The sequence below is a fragment of the Doryrhamphus excisus genome, chromosome 6 (assembly GCF_030265055.1).
Source record: "Doryrhamphus excisus isolate RoL2022-K1 chromosome 6, RoL_Dexc_1.0, whole genome shotgun sequence".
Lineage (NCBI taxonomy): Eukaryota > Metazoa > Chordata > Actinopteri > Syngnathiformes > Syngnathidae > Doryrhamphus > Doryrhamphus excisus.
Window position 1 is genome coordinate 3,053,052 of NC_080471.1, and position 22,589 is coordinate 3,075,640.

The window sequence follows — 22,589 nt, forward strand, 5'->3', positions numbered from 1 at the left end:
GTTTCATGCTTTGGCAAGGCCCTCAAAAATGGGAGGAATAAAGCACCGTGCACTAGTGCACTAAAGCACTAGTGCTGATGCCAGGGCACAAGTAATAAACATAGCGGTTCATGCTGATCAGAAGTCGGGGGTGTGTCAAAAAACTAAAATAACAAAATAAATACACTGAATTAAATAATACAATGCAATACAATAAAAACAGCAGCATAATTTACCATTTAACCAAAGACATGAACGGACTGGTGGCAAGCAAACTCTTTAGGTCAGGGGTGCTCACACTTTTTCAGCATGCGAGCTACTTTTAAAATGACCGAGTCAAAATGATCCGTATCATAATATCCGTATAATATTCCATATCCGTATGGAAGTGATATGTTTTTTGCCTTTTTACTTGGTCCAGTTTTTGCCTTTTTACTTGGTCCAGCTCCTTCACTCATTTTAGTGACCATAAACTTTAGCGAGGGCTTAAAATCTGACGCAATTCGCCGACTAGCTTAGCACTTTGCATCGCTGTTTACGCATGAGAGGTGACCTAAAGGTCAAAATTCAGTTGTCATCTGACTGGTTGTCCTGTATGTCAATCAAGTAACGGGGATGGATGATAGGCTGACATCGTAAGTTCTGCTGCACTTAGAGACGTTGTTTGATTTGATTGGTCACCCGAACATTCACTTGTCATCTGAATGGCTGCCCTGTATATCAATCAAGTGACGGCATTGATGCTGGGATGATATTTTTTTAATGTCACGCCGCGATCGACCAGCGATCGACCAGTACCACCTCTGCGATCAACTGGTAGATCACGATCGACTTAATGAGCACCCCTGCTTTAAGGTGTGGGGAAATAGTTTCTCCCATTATGTCATCAGAGCCATTTCCCCCACTGGAGAGAAATAGTAAAGTGGTGCAATCCGTGGGTGTTTGCACTTACGTACATTTGTATTTCTCCTGGACGTCAATGTTGCACAAGCTCACCAGACCCATCTTGAAGCTCAGCACACGCATCTTGCCGTTGCGGGCACTAGTGGAATGAAAGAAAAGAGGCGTTTTCAGTGATAAACAATGCGTTGCATCACATTAGTGACGCTTCTGCGAGTCGACGAGTGAGATGGAGGAAAAAGTGTGGATGTATTACATGGTTCGTAGCAGTACAGCAAAGGTCAGCACAATGGTGTGAAATTGTATTACACAGTCACTATGCACTGCAGGGAATTGTTCTTGGGGTTATGCCTTATGATGCATAAACCTTTGACACGGTTTCTGCCTAGCAACAAGTGACTGTGGTGTGAGGCAACAAAGGTACCAGTACTGTAACTGCCAACTAATGCCAATTTGTGTTAGAAGGCCACGGATTCTACCTTCGTTGGCAGTGACCATGAGCTGCAGACAAATCTGAGCAACATGGCTCTAAAAACTGCAACTTCAAATAAAGGCTAACACTGAATCTGAACCCGGTCCTGATCCAGTTCAGCTTCCCGCAAAGCGCCACTCACACCCACAGCTTGACCAAACGTCTGACAAAAAAGACCCCAAAAAGATTCTTTCCGTTGTGCCGTATGGCCGCCAGAGACAAAGCTGCCCCGCACAGAGGTAGCGGGAGCCCACAACAGGGATTTCAACCTTGAAATTGCCCCAAACGCACAGAGGAACACACACACTGCCGCAATGTTTACTTCCACAAGTGCATTGAAAAATCTGATTTGAATTAAAAACATCGGAATTGGGCCTACAGTGTGAGCGTACCCAGGCAAACGTTGATTTAACTTCAATGTACTTACAACTTAACTTATTTATTTCAATGTAACTTCAATGTATCTTTGCAGAGATTTAAAAGCATGCGTGCCAGAGCACCCTGGAAAACAATTCATAATTTTAATGAGCAACAATTTGAAGAAGACACAAGCATATCAAATTAGCAGGGTGCTTGCAGGGTGATAGTAAAAAAAAAAAGTAGGTTTCTTTTTTCCCCTCGGGGGAGTGAATGGTTTACTTAGTTTAGATGATTCAAGCCACATGAGAAGTCAAGAAGAGCAATACTGAGCTTCCAAGTATTCAAAGTAGAAGCTGGAATGGATCCAGAGACAAACACATTTCAAGAGGCAAGTGGCTGTCATCTCCTTTCTCAGCAGCACTTCCATCTAAACTGCTGCACACGAGGACTACAGCCCTGGGTAGACCAAGCTGGTATGAACACATAAGCAGTGATGTGGAATAAAACACACAAACCAAACCCAAGAGCACGCAGAGAGCGCTGTCAAGACATTTGTGAAATAAATAAGTTAAGTAGCAAGTTTATTTATCTTGAAAGCTAAAAGGAGGTCAAGTGTCATTGACAAGCACAATGTCGTAAGAAATGCGGTCCAAATTTAACTTGGTTTGACAGATTTTTTTCAAATTTACATAATTATGAAACAGATTTGGAATTTGTTTGCAACCATTGTCTTTAAAAATGTAATTTATTTATTTTTAATTACTTTTAACTATGCATGTTTGTCATTATTCATTCATTTATTCATTAATTTTCTACAGCTTGTCCTCATTATTATTATTATATTATTATCATCATCATTATTATCATTACTATCATTATTATCATTATTGTTATTATTACCACATACAAGACCCAGATTAATCATGGCTTGACAGATTTTTAAAAAAATAAAAATTTCATAAACATAACACACTTGTTTTCTTCATCTGTGGAACACATACAAGATGGCCACAGCGCCCTGTCGCGGAACAAGAGCGGCATTACTGCAAACATGTTCACCATATACACATGAACAGTGCGCAGGAATACAGCGGGAGACAAATATAACGCGGAGTGTTCAGTGAGGTTTCATTTTTGTGATGCCAATGTATTTGTCACGCCCTGTGTGGGTTCCTGTGTGACAGTTTGTCTGAGTTTCCTGTCTGGGCTTTGGTTTACTTTTTGGGACACTCTTATTTTGTATTGGACTTCCTGTTTTTGCCCTGTCTTCCTTCGTTGTCCCAATCATCCACACCTGTCCCTAATTTGTGTCTATTTAGTTCAGGTGTGTGCGTTGGATCATTGTTGTTTGTCCGTCAGCTAGTTGAGTTGCTTTTTCCTGCTGCCGCAATTATTGCATGCAATAAACATTATTTACCTGCTATTGGTCCTGCTCTCTGCATCCTGGGGTCGAACTTTAAAGCAATGAAGCCGAACCGTGACAGTATTCTTTTTTTAAACTTGTATTGTTTTGAGAAGCCAAACTCTATACTTAAATTACCCTGGCAACGAAGCAGAACTATGTTCATCAACGAAATGCGACCAGAAATGGACTTAAGAGACCAATTGGCGGTAGGTCGCTGTTAATGGGCGACACTGCTGATGGGGATGTCTTCCAACTTTATGTCATAAACTATCCCTACACATTTTTGAAAAGTAAAACAATTTAGCTTTTTTTCATTACTTGGTGAAAAAACTATTATAATTAATATTACAATTATTATTATATGACCTATTATGGTCATTTTCCGGCCCTTTGTTTGAGTTCTGGAGTCCTATGGAGCAGACTACACAAGATAACCAGCACAGAAAACTTTCTAGTTCTTCCAGAATCTGCACCTACTCCAGGTGTATTTCTTTGGACTTCGTGCTTCCTGGTCTGTTAATATAGTTCACCCACTGAGCGCCTCCAGGCATGGCCACTACGCTGTGGTTGGTCACACGCCCGACTGCTTAGAAGGACTTCCGCTGTTGTGTTAGCGGCTAACCCAACTTCATAGGAGTTTATAAACGGTATAGATTTTGATAATAAACTGCGATTTATCTTTCTAAAATGTCCGCTTTTAACATGTGTTGGATCCCCAATCCCGATCCGGAAGTAGAGACTGGACAGTCCAAAGTTTCTCAAGAAAAGAGGTTAGTTTAAGATGTACATTTTGTAGATTTAAGCTTTGCGGGACTACAAGTGCTGAAAAAAACTTGGGTAGAGCCACAATTGTGATTGGAAATGGCTATTAGCAACCTGCTTCCTGTATGCACACTCTTTAATGCTACGCAGACAACCGCTCTTTGACACGACCAAGTAACATTGGAAAGAGCTCTTACTGGTCCATGTTCACGAAACAGTCCAGTGTGTAATGCCGTTGACAGACTAAAATGCTTTTCTTTTGCTGGCAGGGAATCAGGAACTCCAACCACTGAGGGTGGCATCTTTAGGAATTGTAAACAAATGTTAGGGTTAGGGTTTCTCTTACTTCCAAAGAACCATTTTTTATGAGCCAGCATAGCAACGTAAACAGAAAAGAGGAGCTTGGGGAGTGCAGAGCCTGCTCATCTGTGACATCACAAAGGAACAGTTTTGTAACGCCTCTCACAGTGCTTTCTAAACATAAATAAAAATCTGCATCAAACTGTATTTGCGTCGTCTATGCTTCCATGTCCTTATGCCTGCACAAAATTTCATGAAAATCAGATGAGTTACTTTTTATATGAATAACACATATGACTATACAGTTATACTGTACAGTATAACCTCCTTCGCAAAAATGAACACACACACAGAGTCACTGCTGCTGTTATTGATATGAAAAACAAAAGCAATTACTGGAATTTATGCAGCGAATGAAGTTGCTGATTAGTAACAAGTACTGAAAAGGGACCCACCAAATTTACAACCGTCATTGGTTTACCCTCGGTCGTGTTACTGTCTCTGCTGTGTGAGATGGCAAGAAACAGACACTAACGACCACAACAATATGTGGGTTGAAAGTCGACATGAAAGTGGGTTACCACTACTGTCTTAAACGGCAAGGTTGATCCAGTACGCTACTGGAGATTTAGTCGTGTTGTGGCACTGTAAGGACGTCTGTGCACAAAGCCTATGACACAGTCAATATGTTGTATTAAAGGCAATAAACTTTAAAAATTTGTTGAGTAAAATTAATATACAATCCAATAAAAGATCATCGTAAGGCCTATTTGGGAATTTTCTGTAGACAGTATCTCATTTTTATTTTTATTTAGCTTTACACTATCAATAAATTTGAAGATATTTAATGATTTTTTTAAAACTATTTTATTTTTATATAGATTTTTATATTGATAAATGAGTTACTTTAATTTAATTCATTATTGCCTTATTTTATATGTATTTTTTTCTTCTTTTTTAACTTTTGCGAATTTTCCCCGTTTTTTTTTTTCACCATATATGGTTTGTGTAATGAGACAATGACTTTTTATTGTGATAATGAAAAGAAAATGCATGTGTAAAATAATAATAATAATAATAATATTGCCATGTAAGTCATAAGTCACTGTGTGACGTGATACCGCATGCCTCTATCGTTGTCCCACCTGTCGTAGACATTGAGCAGCCAGTTGAGACACATGTCCACGCAGAGTGGAACGTTGACCAGGACAGTCCTTTCTTCCTCCAGCCTCTCGTAGAGCGTTGTTAGCCCGTGGATGACCTCCACCACGTCCATTACGTGCTCCGCTTGATGGAGCTCCTGCTCCCGAAACACCTCTACTAGGTTGTTCAGCGTCACTAAGTCCACTATGACACAAAAACACACACACACATCAACACCACCAGTGTAGTGTGGCATATACGGCATTCGTGGCACCCCCCGTGGGTTGTGGTCAAGATGCTTTGGAAGACATGCTACTGTACTGTATGTAATAGAGATGTCCCCAAAGTTTTATCATAATTAGACAAATGGTCGCTAAATACCAAATATGTTTTGTTGTGTGGCGGCCATGTTTTTCAATCAATTTTCTTCTAATTTTACACACATGTCAAGCACATGTGCTTCCTCCCCTAAGGGTATGTGCCAAATTTTGTGCTGATTTGCCTAAACACCCTAAAGTTACAGATGGTGCTTAGTAGAGGGAATTGAGGTGCTGTGTGACAATTTTTTTCCACTTATGGGTATGAATAAAACTGCCACAGGAAAAATAATAACACAGGCAACACCATAGGGGTGCTTCTTTTGTGCTTTCACAAACAAATACACTCTGTGAGGCTTATTTTCAGCCTTTTTCATCCACTTAACCGCATGCTTCAAGATATGTGACGCAAATGTGGTACCGGCGCTCCTAAACTAATTTGATGGCCAGTGCATCTAAAAGTGTGTGCTTATGGCAGCTATAGTATAATTGCTGGCTCTGATGGAAAACTAGGCAGAGAGAGGAAATACATATATACCTAAAAACGGGGTGATGGGTTCTTTCGCTCATGCACTCACAAAGTGCGATGTGTGAGAGTGAGAGAGATAGAGAGACACTGTCCAGGCAGCCAGCCAATTATATGCACTATATATAGTAGATTCAGTGGAGTGGAGGGGTGACATAAGAGAGCAGACAAGACCGCAACATGATGAGTGACTGAGAGACATTTTGGACATTTTTTTTTTCCTGGCAAATGTGCCACGAATTCTGGAAATGTGCATCAGTAGGGAAACAGCTTAACCGATATGCTGATATTGTCCATTTCCCATTCCGATATCAACCCATACCAATATGAGTAAGATCATATACAGTATATTTTTCTCGAGTAAAACTGTTGTAGAGTAACAATACTCTTTAATGAGCACAGTTATTTTGTTGGCTACTCCACCCATCTGCGAGGAGATAATTCATGTATGACTTGTTTTATGTAAGAATATATGTGTTTCTTGTGCCCTGATTTATGTTATTTTTGGAAAGATTAAACTTTGTGCTGTAGAGCGGGATATATAAAGTTGTTATTTTAGCCATTCGAGAATATCAAACACATTGTTTTGGGTACCTAACTATTTATTTAAGTATATCAGTATGTGTGTGAATGTATAAACGAGAGGCATTAACTTACATTTTTTTTTGTAGAAAGGTGCTTCATGAAAGTAAGTACATTTACTTGTATTCACTTCCACCTCAGCCTTGCCACATCCAATATGGCAGCAACGTTGACGTATATGCGCTCAGCTTCTACACCACTTTAAATACCAGTGTCTCAACAGTGGAAAACAGAATATACATATTTATAATGTCTACATGTACACTAGCACATCTTGAAATGCACTCACTACCTGGGACATTACAGACGGTACAAAAATAATACTAATAATAATACTCAGTTTTGATTGACACTATTTTTGACATGAAGTTGTATGACACCCCCATAAGTGGTGAAGTCCGTCAACAGCGACTCACTCCCCACTTCGTGTCCTGAGCCAATTTCTGGTCGGATCTTGGTGCTGAGGAAAGTAGTTCCAGCTCGTTGCTGGGGACAGTTAAGCCAAGAATTTGGCTTCTCAAAACAATATGCGGCGTTAGTCATTGATTTAAATTCGTTTGATGACCTAAAACATTTAAAAAGGGACCTATTATGCAAATTTCCGACCCTTTTATTGAGTTTTGGACTCCTATCGAGCAGCTACACACAATTACCGAAAGCTTTCTAGATCTTCCAGAATCTGCACCTATTCCATCTGTATTTCCTAGGATTTCAGAAACTTTGGCATGGTTTAACACGAGAATACACCATTCTAACTACATTTATAGGTCAGACAAGTGGAAAAAGCATAAGAGGTCCCCTTTAAGTGTGACAAACGGTCAGGTCAAATGGTCAAAGGAAATCAGGAAGGGGACAAACACTTTTTCACACCACTGTATTTGTTATTTTGTAACACTGGTCTGTATCTTTGGTCCATGTATTATTCATTTATATTATTGTATTATTATATTATTATATTATTCATTCACATTTGAGCTAAAGTGAAGCATCTCTCAAGCGGTCTCAGTTCACTTGTTGGGGGCACGCCAGCGTTTGATCACGTTCACATTTGACCAAACAAACCATCCTACTCCTAACTGAACCAAAACGAAAAAGTGTGAAAGCACCACAATAATCCATACAGACAGCAACCAACATTATGTTGTTAATTATCGTTAATATGTCTTCCTTCTGAAAAAAGTCATGACACTGCAGTTTTTTGAATTCATCATTCCCAGAACTTCTCCTAGCAGATAATCTCTCCATTTGAATACCTTTGGAAACATATCCAGGAGTGGGATGTTCAGGCCCCTTAACGAGAGCTTTGACCCTGAAGCAGAACACATTCAAGGTGTAAGCATGCAGAACAAACTGATTACCTCCTCTTTTCTCAGTCAAAATGAGGCCACTAAAGAGACTCTAATTAATACTGACTCATTCTGGTGAAGTTAACAGCTAACCCATAACAGAGCATTTAATTTCCCCCTCAACAATTTCTCCAATAAACACAAAACGGAGCCATGATTCTGAGTGAAAACCCGGTCGAGCTCGGAGTTCTCGATGAGAGTTGCCATTACGGATTAGCAGTGGTGCAAGTTAGCAATACATCACTTTAGTAAGCAGTGCAACTTACATCTAAGCGCCTTCTGAACACGCCGCAGCTTCATCGCTGTTCTGTATGCGGAGAACTTGATGTTGTTCATTTCGGCTAAAGGAGAGATCATAAAGATTAGAGAAACCAGGGTTGTCGTTCATCATTCCAGTTTATAATTCTTTACTGGGCACACAATCCCTTCATTGTGCCTTCATCACATTAGGTTGGTATCACAACACACGGTGTTGTTTAATCCGTTCATGAAAGGCTAAGCGACAGCCAGCAATCAGGATGCAGCCCCTGGATTAAAAACAAAAACAGGCACGAGGCTCCTTAATGGATGTGTGACAGCTTTGGCCCTCAGATAAAAGCCAAAAGGTGGCATCATGGAGGGGCATGAATAAGAGGCTGCTTCAATATCTCCTTCCCACGGATGTTTATGCAGGGTGATTGAAAAGAACCTTTCTATTTAAAATACTCATTATTTAAGTTGTCATTTTTTTGTTACATGATGTGTGGGAATTTCATCTATGTTCTTTTTTCCTCCATTTGAAAGCCCAACAAAAATGGATGGATGTCTTATATACGTCTCAAAATAATGCAATACACTGGCAGTATGACATTTTAAATCAAACTTACTATCTTCTCATGTTCATTTCATGTAAGAATTATACATAGTTCAAATTTGGGAGTTACTTTTCAATCACTCTGTATAGGAGAAAAACACTGCATGGTATAGAAAGTAAACTGCAATGTTTATACGGTACAATAATGATATGATTCATGATATATACAGAGCCATGTAAAAAAATGTGATTATTGTGTAAAAGTTAATTTTGTTCCGTAATATTCAAATTTGGAAACCATATATTCTAGGTTCATTGTGCATGCATGACCTTTTCAAAACCTTATTTTGGTCTTAATTTAGATTTTTAGGACATACATTATACTTTATGTATACCAGACATACCTGCCCTGCGCCTCACCTGCGCCACACTGGTGTGGCCAGTGCGCTTTGCAATTTTTGTGAGCAGCGTAGAGCAACGCACCCACGCCCCGGGTCCCCTCCTCCAGTGGCAAAGAATGAGGAGAGAAGGCGTGAAGGAGTTAACACAGCCGAGTTTAGATTAAGATTGGTTAAGATCACCTTAACCAATGGAATGAACACCTCTCCTTGCCTTTAGAAGCGCAGGGCCCACTGGAGGCCACAATGCGCGTCATGTTCCTGGCATCCATCCATCCATTTTCTATTGCGTTTATCCTCACTAGTGCCGCGGGTATGCTGGAGCCTATCCCAGCTGTCTTTTGACAGTGAACACAGTTAACAACGGCAGGATCTTGCCTTCGATCCACCAGCATGGTCTGTCGTCGCCAAATAGGAATACCTTTGATGATATATTCTCCATATCTAAAAAATCAACAGTAAAAAATATATATCCTACAGCCAGATTTTAACAACCAACGTTATATTACTCTTTATTTTTAGTAGTTAATTATTAGTTGTCCAATGGATCACTTTCTCTGTTTCCACAATGTTGGCGCTGCCTGTTGGCTAGTTTGCATACTAATAGTGATTAGATGATCTTTCGGGAGGGAGGGGCGATCTGGGCTATGAAGAAGCTGAGTGGAGCCGTCTCAGTGAGAGGTTTTTATTTTGTAATGGCCACAGAAGTCCATCAGCAGAGGTAGTGGGGTCCGTAAGCACGTCACTATATTATATATATTATATATATTATATATATTATATATATTATATATATTATATATATTATATATATTATATATATTATATATATTATATATATTATATATTACAAGACTCAGCTGTAGGAAAACTGCTGTCATGGTCTCGGTACAGGGGAACAATTACAGGAGTTGTACACATGGCATATGTACATCATCATTGTTGTCATTCATCCTCACCATCCGCAAAGGGCTACTGCGGTGAGAAGCCACGCCTGCAGAGGGCGTGTAATTAAGAAGACTCATCCGGCGCGCCGGGGTGGTTGGTGGAAACAAAGGTAGTGACGTCACACGCCGACGGGATCCTGGGAGCCGGCGTTCGAGCCACGAGGACCAATCTGTCAAGCGACCATCTGATGGGATTTCCTTTTCCCTTCTCTCTTGCTTGAGCTTTTGGACTTTGCGCAAGGTTCCGGACCCAGGGATTAACGCCAGGTGGATTTCACCTCTGTCTTGAAGACTACACATTTCTACACACAACCACCAGTGGTTTACGGTACCCGTATCTGCCTTTCTTGGCAGAGGGTACAGGTTTGATTCATGAAAACTAACCCAAAACCATTCATGCCATTGACATACGTATACATGACAGCAAAATATTGAGTAGGGATGATTCAATCAGGATTTATGCTGCCGATGTAACGGAGTTAAAAATGCACTTTATTATTTATTTTCTAAATGTGTGAATTTATTATTTAGTAATTGTGTGAATTTTATCTCAATGAATTATTTATTGTTCTTATTTTGTTTACTCTATTTTCATTGCTTTCCTTGTATATGCGTTATTTTATCCTTTCACTTCTGCTCCTCCCGGGCTTCCATAGTTGCCCCCAGCTCTGGTAGCTCTCCCTCTCTTTGCCACACAAGGTGGTTGGCATTGATGAGGGTAAGTCCAGTTAAAGAGCTGCAGACAAAATGTGTTGTTTAGTTTAAGATTTGGTCATCAGTGTTGTGTATATTGTTTTTATGTCGATATATATTTGTCATTTCAAGTGGTTTTATGTTATTTTGACCGTTGGTTTTAGTTAAAAAAAGGCCTCTTTTCAGTTACACTTCTGGCGGGATTTGCGTTACACTAGGCCCGTCGTGGTTTTTGTTACATTGTGTAATTTATGTTCCGTCTGTGTAGGGTGCAGAAGTGGAGAGGAAAGAGACTATTGTCATTCTTTTGTCCTTCAGGTATGTGTTTTTCATTTTTGCTTTTTGTGTGTCACGTGTCATTAATCATCACTCCTTCCTCTTCTCTCCCCCACGCCGTTACTTATATTGGCCACTAGTCGGCAGTGTTGTGAAAAACTTGTGAACCTTTGTAAATATAAAATCTGTGTTTTGTTTATCACCATTAAAACAAGTACTCCCTCTCTTTGCCACACAACGTGGTTGGCATTGATGAGGGGTGCAGAAGTGGAGAGGAAAGAAACTTTATTTTCATTCTTTTGTCCTTAAGAGATCAAGGCCGTTACACCGATTCCGATAATGATCATCCAGTTATTGATCACATAAATTTTGTGTTAACCATAAATTCACCTTATATGTGACATACTTTTTCAAGATAACATATGCATATCACTGGTGAAATTAGAAGCTGAGACACCTGAATTTGAAATGTAAGAAATAACAGTTACTGGCCGCTTCCAGTTAAGCGTGGCATCCATTGCAGCAATATTGAAAGATTGTCTCAAGTTGAGGTTTATCAATCTTTGCATGCAATTTAAAATATTACTACTCAAACATAGGTGTCAACCTAATTGATCATCTGTGGTATTAAGGCTGGCTTTCCTCCTTAGTGCTATTACAACATTGATTTCTGCTGCTGCTGTGTTGTGCAATATACATGTCAATAAATGCCAATATGATCAAAGAGAAACATGCTATCCTTTCCACTTTTTTTCCCTTCATGCACTCTAAATCATCATTCAAGTTTTAAGATATAATGAATTTTTTAATGTATGAAATAACAGACTCTCCAGTTACCAGCTGTGTCCAATTAACACCCTCTTTGCAGTTTTGGTAGAAAAATGCCCTAGCATAATTAAAACGTTTACACAAATTGAGGCATGGCATCTATTTGAGCAATAATGAAAGATTCTCAAGTTTTGACGCGCTACCACTGCGAGGCAGAAATCTTGGAGCACAATCACTAATCACTAACTCTGTAGTACATATATAATGCATTAATGGAAACAAAGACAGACTGCTGGATGGGAACCTGATAAAAATGTTTGCATTTTGGTAAAAAAAAATAAAAATAAAATATTATATATATATATATATATATATACTCCTTTATTGGACAGTGACGTACTGCTCCTTACTCACCCAGTGCTTGGTACAGTTCTGTCATCTTTGGGTGGTCCCAGCATGTAGTCTGCGCCTGATGGCTGCAGGAAAGCAAATGCACTGTATTCATGGAGCACATTTACAAAGCAAAGGTTGACATTAAAAAGGCAACAAAATACAAGTTGAATGCAGGGAAATTAAAAACATATGTATTTTATAATATAAACAAGAATGTTTTTTTTAAATAAACAACATAAACACCCGAAGTATTAACAAATTAACAATTTTACCCAGGGTTATGTACAAATACAGTTTGCAAAATAATATGAAATATGAGATGAAATATGTAATCAGTCTATACACTGAGATCTTGCAGTTAACTATGAGGCATTATAAAAAATACTGCACTTAGAAAGTAATATTGCACTTAGAGCTTGATCAGATATTGTACAGTGAATGGAGTCTGGAATAACTATACTGAATATAAAACCAAGTATTGCACAGATGAACATAGCGGTGTAGTCTATTGGGAGCAGTGCTGGCTGTACAGTCGGACAGCTGCAGGAAGAAAGGACCTGCGATATCGCTCACACAAGTCAATATGCCAACTTCAAAAAGGACTGTACAATTGAGAAAGAAAGAATGTTGTCCACCTGGCAGGCACACACACAAACACACATGCACACACACGCACACAAGCTCTGAAGGTGAAGCAGTATTGATGAGATAAATGGATAAACAGTTGAGTGCTCCGGCAACTTGGGCTTGCAGTGGTTCAATACCTTTCCTCTGCTAATCATTTATTTATCCACCTTCTAACAGCAACTTAAACTACAAATGTTTGGCAAAATGACAAACTGTGTAGTGTATGTTCAAGAAAAACAGTTACCATTGGACGCATCAATTGCACTGCTATATTTGGTACTGTGAGGTCATTGTGGACCAGTGGAAACCAAATACAATTGGGTCCAAAGATGTAGCCAGTGCTGCTTGACAGAGTTGCAATTTGTCATACAAAATACAATATAACTATACAAAAGTCCCTAAAATAAAGGCATTGACTGTGATGTTGTACTTACTTGATGTAGTATGGCAGTTTGTTCGGGGAAATGGCACGCTCCCATGGTATCTGCACTGAACCTGCACACACAGACATGTCATTATATTGTAGGATCGGCACGCAAAGCATGAAGAGCCATTGCGGCACAATGGCTACTGTGACCAGACAGTGGTGACCATTCAAACCTTTATAACAAAAAAAATGTTGCATGGTTTAAGAAAGGATGAGAACTTCTACATTATGTTATATATGGCCAGGTTGAGCATGCTCAGCATTGGGAATAATTGATAAGTTGATGGGACATTGGGTTGCAGTCAAGACAGTCTCAAACACTTTGGGGTCAAACGAGTAGGGATGGGTACCTTTCACATTTGAAACGATGCAGTACCAATGCCTGGGGCCTGGGAATTGGTATCGGTCCTCAATGATACCTTTTGTGTGTGTTTTATATGGTAAGCAATGTTAATATACTATTTTATTTATGTTTTGAATTTAACACATTTATCTCTCAATGTATAATATTTAACTAATCAAAACAAGGTCCAACTAATTGTATTTATTGTAAATTGTGTGATGAGGTTATATGGAGGGCCAATAAGTTAGGGCCAAAAAGAAATGAGCAAAAGATTAATAATAATAATTATATATATATATATATATATATATATATATATATATATATATATATATTGTGTGTAGAAGATGAAGCTACATGATATTACCTTCATGTTAACTGTGCTAAAGTCATTCGATGATCAAACTTTTTTCAGCTCTCTTGTGTTGTTGCTAATGTTTTAATGTATGTTTAAATGACATTTGATTTCGTACTTGTGGTGGTCCTCAAGAGGGATATTTAAAAAAATCACTGACATGTTATTGTTGTATACTTATTAGTTAGACATCACCCAACATCCCCTGGGATGTCACAAATGCTGAAGGCCTTCAATAAGCAGGGGTCACCAGTGTTGAGGCCATGCTAATGATAACGCAGCTACGCTTGCAAGCATTAGTAAGCCCTGTTGCCATCCATGGCTGGTTGTTTTTCTTTTGCTTCTTTGACTTTTCTCTTCAGGGACAGTTCTTATCGTACAGCTTCATATAAGTATGTAGAAAGTGTTCGTATGCTTCATCCACGTCTTTGGCACTGGACACACACTCCCATTTTTGTTCTTCTAGATCCTTCTTGAAAGCGTTGACTCTGTCCTATGAACATAGTCTTTGGACAGTCTTTGCAGCCTCCATTGGTCTGTTGTTGTAGTGTTGGATATAAATTGTGAACACTGGAAGATGATGTCTTTGATTAGTACACTCTCACAAGGGTGCTTGAGGGTGCATGGGAGTTTGCCCAACCAGTCTACATGTGCCTTGTGGACCTGGAAAAGGCATTCAACCGTGTCCCTCTTGGTGTCCTTTGAAGGGGTGCTCCGGGAGTACAGGATTGGTGGCACGCTACTACGTGCTATCCGGTCCTTGTGCAAACGGGGCAGGAGTCTGGTTCGCATTGCCAGTAGTAAGTCGAGCCTGTTTCCGGTAAACGTTGGCCTCCGCCAAGGCTGCCCTTTCTCAGTCGGAAAAGGGTGGAGTGCTCCCTCCGGGTTGGGAATGAGGTCCTGATTGAGGAGCTCAATCAACTGGGAGAGGCTTAGAGTAGAGCCGCTGCTCCTTCACATCGGAAGGAGCCAGTTGAGGTGGCTTGGGCATCTCGTCCGGATGCCTCCCAGGCGACGTGTCACTTGTCAAGTGCCTCCCTGGGAACACCTTGGTATCTCCCGGTGGACCTGAAGGAGGTGGCCGGGGACCATGGTTTGGCTGCTCCCAATGCGACCCGGATAATCAGAAGAAAATGGCTGGATGTGACAGAGAATAGAACGCCTTCGTCCCTATGACACATCTTCTCCTCGCGTCCGGACAACGTATTCCCCATGTGTGGACATTCGAGGGTGCACATTCGATTCCACACGCCACACACAATCCATACCATGCATACGCAAGACTCACCTCATTGAACCGCGAGACTGTCAGCCTGCTGCCGACGCACACTGGAAAGGACTACTTCTGGGATGGCCCCTTAAGAAACGAAATTGGCGCGCGAGTAGTGGTCGGGTGACGTTGGACTGAACCAAGTCGCAAACATGGTGCTGCACCCCAATTGTTGAGTGGGTACGCCCAAGGGAGGGGCGAGAGTATTTAAAGGGAAGGTGTCTCTCCAAACGGGGGAGAGTAAATTGAGGAACGTGTGAGAGTCGTTGCTGTTGCATTAATGAGACAGTAGAAGGGGTACAAGGCTACATTGTTGGTAACATGTGCCTGAATTATTTTCTTGTAGATTTGTGTGTTTCTTTTGTTCTTCTTAGCCATCATATTTTTGTGTTGTTTCTGTAACAATTTATTTTTCTTCCTTGAATGAACCCGTGATACTGGACAATGGTTCTTTTTAACAAAGGTAGTACGATTTCTTAAACATGTATTTTGGCGTACCAAACAAAACAGCCCATGAGAGTAAATCTAGGCAGAAAATCAAATTATCTTTAATTTAAAAAGGAAAAATGTGCAAATACGTGATTCTGTGTCAGCTGGCGCGCCTGTCGTCGCCCCTCTTAGCCACAGCCGTGAACATTACGCTCGAGTTCACCTTGGCAGCCAAACAGAAGACAAACTGTTGAAGACCTCAGCTGTGTGGGAACACTTTAAAACTCCGCAAAGGCAAGAAAAAAGGGCGGCGAGCCAAGAATGAAGAGCAGTTTCAAAGTAGCCTTCGGTGGTAACACAAAAAGGATGAAAATCCGGTAGCAGGAATGTTTTTCTTTTAAGAGAAAACCTGAGCAAATGTGTTCTAGAAATGGTATTGCTTTAAGCTATGGTTTTAGACAGTTTCATATGTAATGCAATATATTGCATATCAAGCCAACAAGTTGGCAACCTAACAGTGCCACAAATCCAGACAGCCCCACATGGCGCAGAAAGCTCAGCAGTGCTGCTATTTACACCCCCAGTGTGGCATCTGTGAGCCAGCATGACAGCGGAAAAACTTCACGAAGCTGCGGAGAGACTCACGCTCATTCATGCTCACACAGAAAGCACAGCCATTACGCGTCGTCAGTCAGTCTAAACTGGGCAAAGTAGAGTAGAGTAGAGTAACTTTTGAATATTGTTGTCTGTCTCTTCTGTATTTAAGTGTTTTTACAAGTGTCACAGGAGTTTGAACCTGACACACGGTACAGTTTAAACTACGGCCTTGTCATGGCATTGGAAGACCTTGGAATTAAAAATGAGCTAATCACAGAGGTTTAACACGTTCACGGTTTGGTACGCACCTCACTTTTAATGTCAAGGATAGGTTCATTTTCAGTACAACAAGGGAACAAAATGCAAAGCGTAAAACAGCTTAGCTTCTATACTTGACTGGGAAGGTGAAGTGTTCCCAATCAGGAGATTTTAATGACTGAAGAGTGAAGCCGTAGCTGCAAATATAACGTGAGAATGTCCCTCACTCAATGTGTGCCATTTGGGAACTCTGAAAGAATATGTGTACGGGCTAGGTGTGCGGAAAAAAATGTTGCCCTCTAGAAGGAGCATGACAAAAAATTATTGAGAACTAGGGATGAACTAGGGAACGAGCGATGACTCCTTATAAACAAGTATCCTTCAATAAGTTTTGCCGAACACGAGTATATTTCATCATTGTCTGCATTTGTGTTTCAAGAAAATGCTGCTCATTATGTATTGCTTCACAGTCCACAGTCACAATGATGACAAAGCTTATAGTGCAGTATAATGCCATCAATAGGTCAGATTGATCAAATTCCACATGATAATACAATTCATACTACTCAATTTATTGTCAAGCCAATAAATATACAGCATGTCACTCACTTGAGAGGAAGTGCTGTGATCCGGGGCCAAAGTCTCTGTGTGCATCCTGGAGCTGCTTTAGTCTCTCTTCAATGGAGCCCTGCAAGACACACAGCGTGTTAATCAAAGGGAATAATGCCACTCGTCTCTTTCCCCATCAAGAACCCCCACAACGGCTGTGCCACGCATGCAGACCACCTGCTCATTGTCTGTTAGCAAAGTGTGGAATGTGAATGATGTATTTTCCCTATGTTTCCTCTCTTGAAGGACTCAGAAGAGCCTTTGAAGAGCAGCAGGCAAGAACGCTCGACACAGATCACAGCATAGTAAATCGTGTTGAAACGGGATCCGTCATTCCTCCTGATGTACAACAATAGGGCAGGGGTCTCCAACTAAAATTGAGTAAGGTCCGTTTCATATTTTTTTTCACAGTGGAGATCTGAACCGTATTTTGCCTTAAATTGTGTCGACAGACTAACTCATATGAATATCATATGTAACTAGATGATAAAATATCAGCAGACATTGCATGTCAATGCTGAAAAGCTGAAGCAAAACAAACTCTTTGAAAAGGTGTGAAAATTAAAATTTTGAATGAAATGGGAGACCAAAGCTGGACTTAAAGAGGCTAAAACGTAGAATGAAATTAAGAGGTATTTGGATTGAATGTGAATTGAACCCACCATCTCTGGGTGTGGATCCAAGCACTCTAACAGCTGGACTATACAGCTTTTCCTAATTTGCCACAATTAGGGTAACAGCGGTATGCCAAATAAGTCTAGTGTGATATCCCATCATGCTTTGTGGCACTGCTCTTTTCTTTGTTAATATTATGTATTTAATGTTGTGTATTTTTTTTGGTCTTTCCATGTACATGTATTTAGTTTTTCTGTCATTCGATATAAATCAGTAAATACACAGTGTGTATATAAATACAATGTGCTTATTTACTTATTTGTTCTCTTGTCTTCATCTGACACCATGACTAGTTTGTATTCTGTTCAGTTGTACCCCTTTCTTCCCTGTTCTGCTTGACGTGTGATGAGCAAACTCTTCAGTACTACATCCAATTTGTTTTGTTCACTGCATTGGTTGCTAGATGTATGTCCAGTACTCATCCTGGAGAAGTGGATGGCACTTAGTCAGGCTATGGGCCATATGGGCCCCTCCAGGGGGGCTTTACTAATGCTCAGCGCTCACCAAATCCTCATTGAGTCAGAACATGGCAGACGGGCGCTCTTCTACAGGCGTGACATGAGCAAACATCCACCATGTGATGTGGATGGAACAAAAGAAGTTTTGCAAGGGGGCGGTGCCTCTCAACCTCAGCTTTCAGCTTAATTATAAAGTAAAAAAACAAACTTAAAACACTAATTGCTCAAAACACATTTAATTGTTAAAATTATATTATATTAATTATATTGCAGACCAAGAGCCTCAAACGTGCTCAAACGTTTCACTTGAAATATTGGCATAAAAGGAGGTCATTGTGAGTGCGTGAGTTGGTTTAGCATTGGCTGCTAGTCTGGTGATGGGAGGAGATTTGTGTCACGAAACGTGGAAAAGACAAAGTCAAAGCCATCAGGTGCACAATTGAAAAAGAAGAGGAGAAATGGCCGAAGACGACAGCATGGCAGTATTGTATCAGTTTATGTACACCGCGTTATAGAATGTGTATGTTTAAATAAGCCAACGTTGCTATGTGGCTATAGACTGCTGTTCATTTGTTTTCTTCAATGAGAGTTTTATTTGTGTAAATATGGAATCAGTTATTTAGGGGTACGTTTGGGTTGGGCAGTACAGGCCATTTGAATTGGCCATTCAATTCATTCAAATCTAATTAAATGTTCACAGAAAATATGATTTCACACTAAATGTGGAAATATTTGGAAAAGTCTGAATAGGTTGCAAACCTGTCCTGAGTGAGCTGAACATTTTGATGTTGGATTTGTTTAAATTGGTTAAGAAATGAGGCGCAGTAAGAAGGAAGAAGAAGAAGCATTCACACAACAAACCCTCCAACACAATTATTTTGGCACCGAAATTGCATTTAAAAGAAAAAATTACCAAATTTCATACAACGTTTGACTGTACAAAGAATGAATGAACACAAGTGGCTTAATTGAAGTTAAATAAAACTGCATCGGTTTCTCTGAAAAAATAATATCAAATAATAAAAGTTTTATTTAAAGTGTCTCTTTAAGAGAATGTACTGTTGCAGCTTTTCTGTTAGTTCCACATTTTCTTCTTATTGTAGTAGATGATATTGGAAATGGACTGAATTTGTCACAGAATCCTCTTTTTGTTTACCTTTGAGTAAGAAGCAGTCCTTCACAACTGTCATTGAAAGATGTTTGTTTTGCTCCAATATTCATACACTACATAGTGAACACTCATTTGCATGTTGCTGTGCCGTAAATTAATGTGCCATGACAATCACAGATTTTTCACACTGGGCTCTAAACACACTCATTTTGATGGGCAAAATGGGTGGATACTTCCCCCCGAATTACCTTGTTCCATTTATAAGTTTTGTCAGCTTGAAGCATCACATTTCCCCCTTTTGACCAGCGCTACAGTTTCAGAGCAAATGAGCGGTTTGGCACTGGATTCCGGAAGAATTAACATATACGTATTGTTTGTCCTTTCACTTTAAAATTTTCGGTTTTCTCAATCAGCTGTTGCTTTTAAACATGCCGTGGTTCTCATTCACTCGGCGAGTAAACAAATCATTTGACATCCTCGGATTTGGTACCAATAACTGAAATAATTACACCGTCAAACTGCCATTGGTCCGTGAGCATGATTAAGTGCTTTTATATTTCCAATTGACATTAATTGTCCGTAAAGGGCCATCACTGGGTCCGAATTTGGGCTGAGGTCAGCCATTTGTTGATGGTTGATGTTGGGGCTCGACATGTGTTGCATCAACAACCAAAGAGACCTGAGACCTAGACGCTCTATCGAGACAAACTATTAGGTTTGCAATTGCCCTTGCAGGAGCATTTGGCAACCCCTGACGTGAGAGTTAGTCTGCCTTATCCTTGTTTATATGAAATATATTGGACACGGCACATGCATTCACTCTTGTCGGCCGGATGTTGAAAAACATCCACAAATCCAATCTTGGTGAGCAGCTCGAGATTCTCAGGTAAAGCATAGAGCAACATGGGGCCTTGAAATATCAAAAGCAATGACTCACAGGCGTACTTGAAAGGTTATTCCTCAGGTGCTTCGCACTTGGAAAGCAGGGGAGGCTCTGACGTAACTAAGTGCTGCAGAGCCAAATGTGAGCCGTTATGCTTTGGTAATTTGAGCTGCCCATAAGGAAGACAAATGCATACATTATTCGGGATCGACGGATATTAGGAAATCAAATTTGGTCAAGCCATTTTCGACCAAGAACAGAGCGGTTGGAACTCAACACAGTGAAGGAAGTTGCTGGGCTTCAGCGCTGATTCTTCTATTTGAATGAAATTGTTTTGTCAGATGCGGATGAAGGCTGAATCCCAATTCTACTCGTTATCCATAATCTTACCCGTCACCCTGGGTTTGGCGCGTTCACAAGAATCAAGTGGTGTCCTAATTCTCCTTAAATCGAGTGCTAAGGTTACAGCCCTTGAAAACCAGTGTAGTTGAGGACCAGACTTGAAATGAAGGGCTAGGTGGAGGTACAACGCCCGTTGACAAGACAGCAAAGCGGAGACCAAAAGAAACATATTAATGTAATAAGTAATAAGCAATATACATCAATCACGCATATCTGATTTCACGCTTAATGTATATAGCAACCACAGTAGCCTCGTTGTTGTAAGTTGTAAATTGTAAATTGTTCACTAGTTTAAGGCCTTTTATTTTAAAAAGGTGAAAAACACACTGAAATAATGTAAAAATATATGTGACTTACTTTATGGTAGGAAACATTTATTATTAACAATTTGACTATTGCATCTGTGTGGCAGCCAGCAAGCAATAAAGGGTGAATATATCATGAGAATCTAGTGGTGTCCCATTTCATAGTGGCTGCTTCTCCTTGGCCCGAGGTTTTAAAGGGAAGGGGAAGGAAGGAGCAAGACAAGGGGTAAGATGACGGGAAAGCGCCTTGGTATTTTCAATCAAAGGTCACATGAAAAATCTGAACTGTAATGGAGGGCTGGACCAATGATAACTCTAGTATTTTTAATAAGTATTTTTCAGTTAATGATTTATTTTGAAGAGCTGAGCTGAGGCCAGCCGTTCTCAATGAAGAAAAATATGCATCTGTTTTGGCAAAGATGGATTATCTGCCAAACTGTTTCTGAAGTCCACTGCCATCCCAAGCGGTTGTCTGTGTAGCATTATAGAGTGTGCATACAGGGAACGTTGTACCTGCATGCATGCAAATTACAAGCTCACTGACGTCTGGTGTTGTTAAGAGACTTTTTCACCACAATCCATATTTCTAACCAAGGGTTTTTCAACATTTTTCAACAAAAACGTGAAATGAAGACATTTCCCCTACCAATGTTGTCCCAAGTTTGTCTGCACTTAAACGAGGATAACAAGGACCTACGTTACCACTGAGTTCATACATGGTAATTCAGGGGTCTCCAGCTAGTCGCTCATGAGCTACCAGCGGCTCCTAACCACTTTTCAAGTAGCTCAGAAAAAGGTTTCATACATTTCTTATCAACTTCAATATGAACAGAATTGGAAAGTGTGGTTTGGCAGTAGTCCAGAAGTCTTTGGGAATGCTTGGGAGTGAGACCAATCACAGCAGAATGGGCATGCCTGGAGATGGGCCATGGGTGGAATCAATAAAAAGTTTTGGAAATCCAAGGCAATACAGCCGGAATAGGTGTAGATTGTGGAAGATCTAGAAAGTTTTCTGTGTGGGTTATTGTTTGCGCTATAGGAGTCAAAAATCCATGACAGTAAAAAGAATGACCATAACACAGGAGACCTGTGGACAATTAGTTAGTCCCGCCCAGGCGCCTGCATAGACATTTTGTTCCATGTCAGCCATGTTTTACAACCAATCGAGCTTAAATTATACACACATGTGCTTGTCAGTGCCCTCAAGGTGTGTACCTATTTTTTCTGCTGCCTTTTTCTTTGAATAACAGCGCAACCATGTGGTTTATGGCTGATAAATGACATTATCACATACTACAGTGTTAATTGGCCCTGTACCCTAGAAAGCGCCCATGAATGATACGGGAAAAGGCCCAAATGATACTGTGTCAAAGCCCAGGGCAGTGATACTGATAAAATATAGAGTTTAACCATGTCCAGTATCAGCCCCCGTAGCTGTCCACTCAGAGCGTGCTGCTCTGGTATCGTGCCCGTGAAACAA

The 22,589-nt window shown here is 40.3% G+C and overlaps 1 protein-coding gene and 1 long non-coding RNA gene across 8 annotated transcripts in view; one reads left to right on the forward strand and one right to left on the reverse strand.

Moving 5' to 3' along the window:
- Positions 1-22,589, reverse strand: part of drp2 (dystrophin related protein 2) — a 225,584-nt gene that overhangs the window by 46,896 nt on the left and 156,099 nt on the right. For all 6 annotated transcript variants that reach the window (XM_058076029.1, XM_058076030.1, XM_058076031.1 and 3 more), the window contains 6 exons: positions 17,276-17,354; positions 13,422-13,482; positions 12,382-12,443; positions 8,359-8,433; positions 5,324-5,525; positions 936-1,021 (listed from right to left, as the gene is read on the reverse strand). In XM_058076029.1, coding sequence (XP_057932012.1) covers positions 936-1,021; positions 5,324-5,525; positions 8,359-8,433; positions 12,382-12,443; positions 13,422-13,482; positions 17,276-17,354 — 565 coding nt within the window. The remainder of the gene's footprint in view (positions 1-935; positions 1,022-5,323; positions 5,526-8,358; positions 8,434-12,381; positions 12,444-13,421; positions 13,483-17,275; positions 17,355-22,589) is intronic.
- LOC131131369 (uncharacterized) lies at positions 10,725-18,120 on the forward strand. 2 transcript variants are annotated; one of them, XR_009130183.1, is made up of 3 exons: positions 10,725-10,948; positions 11,192-11,241; positions 17,522-18,120. It is a non-coding gene; the product is annotated as an uncharacterized LOC131131369 (long non-coding RNA). The 2 variants fall into 2 exon arrangements; XR_009130182.1 differs by lacking the exon at positions 17,522-18,120 and adding an exon at positions 11,340-12,043 and having other exon boundaries at positions 10,934-10,948.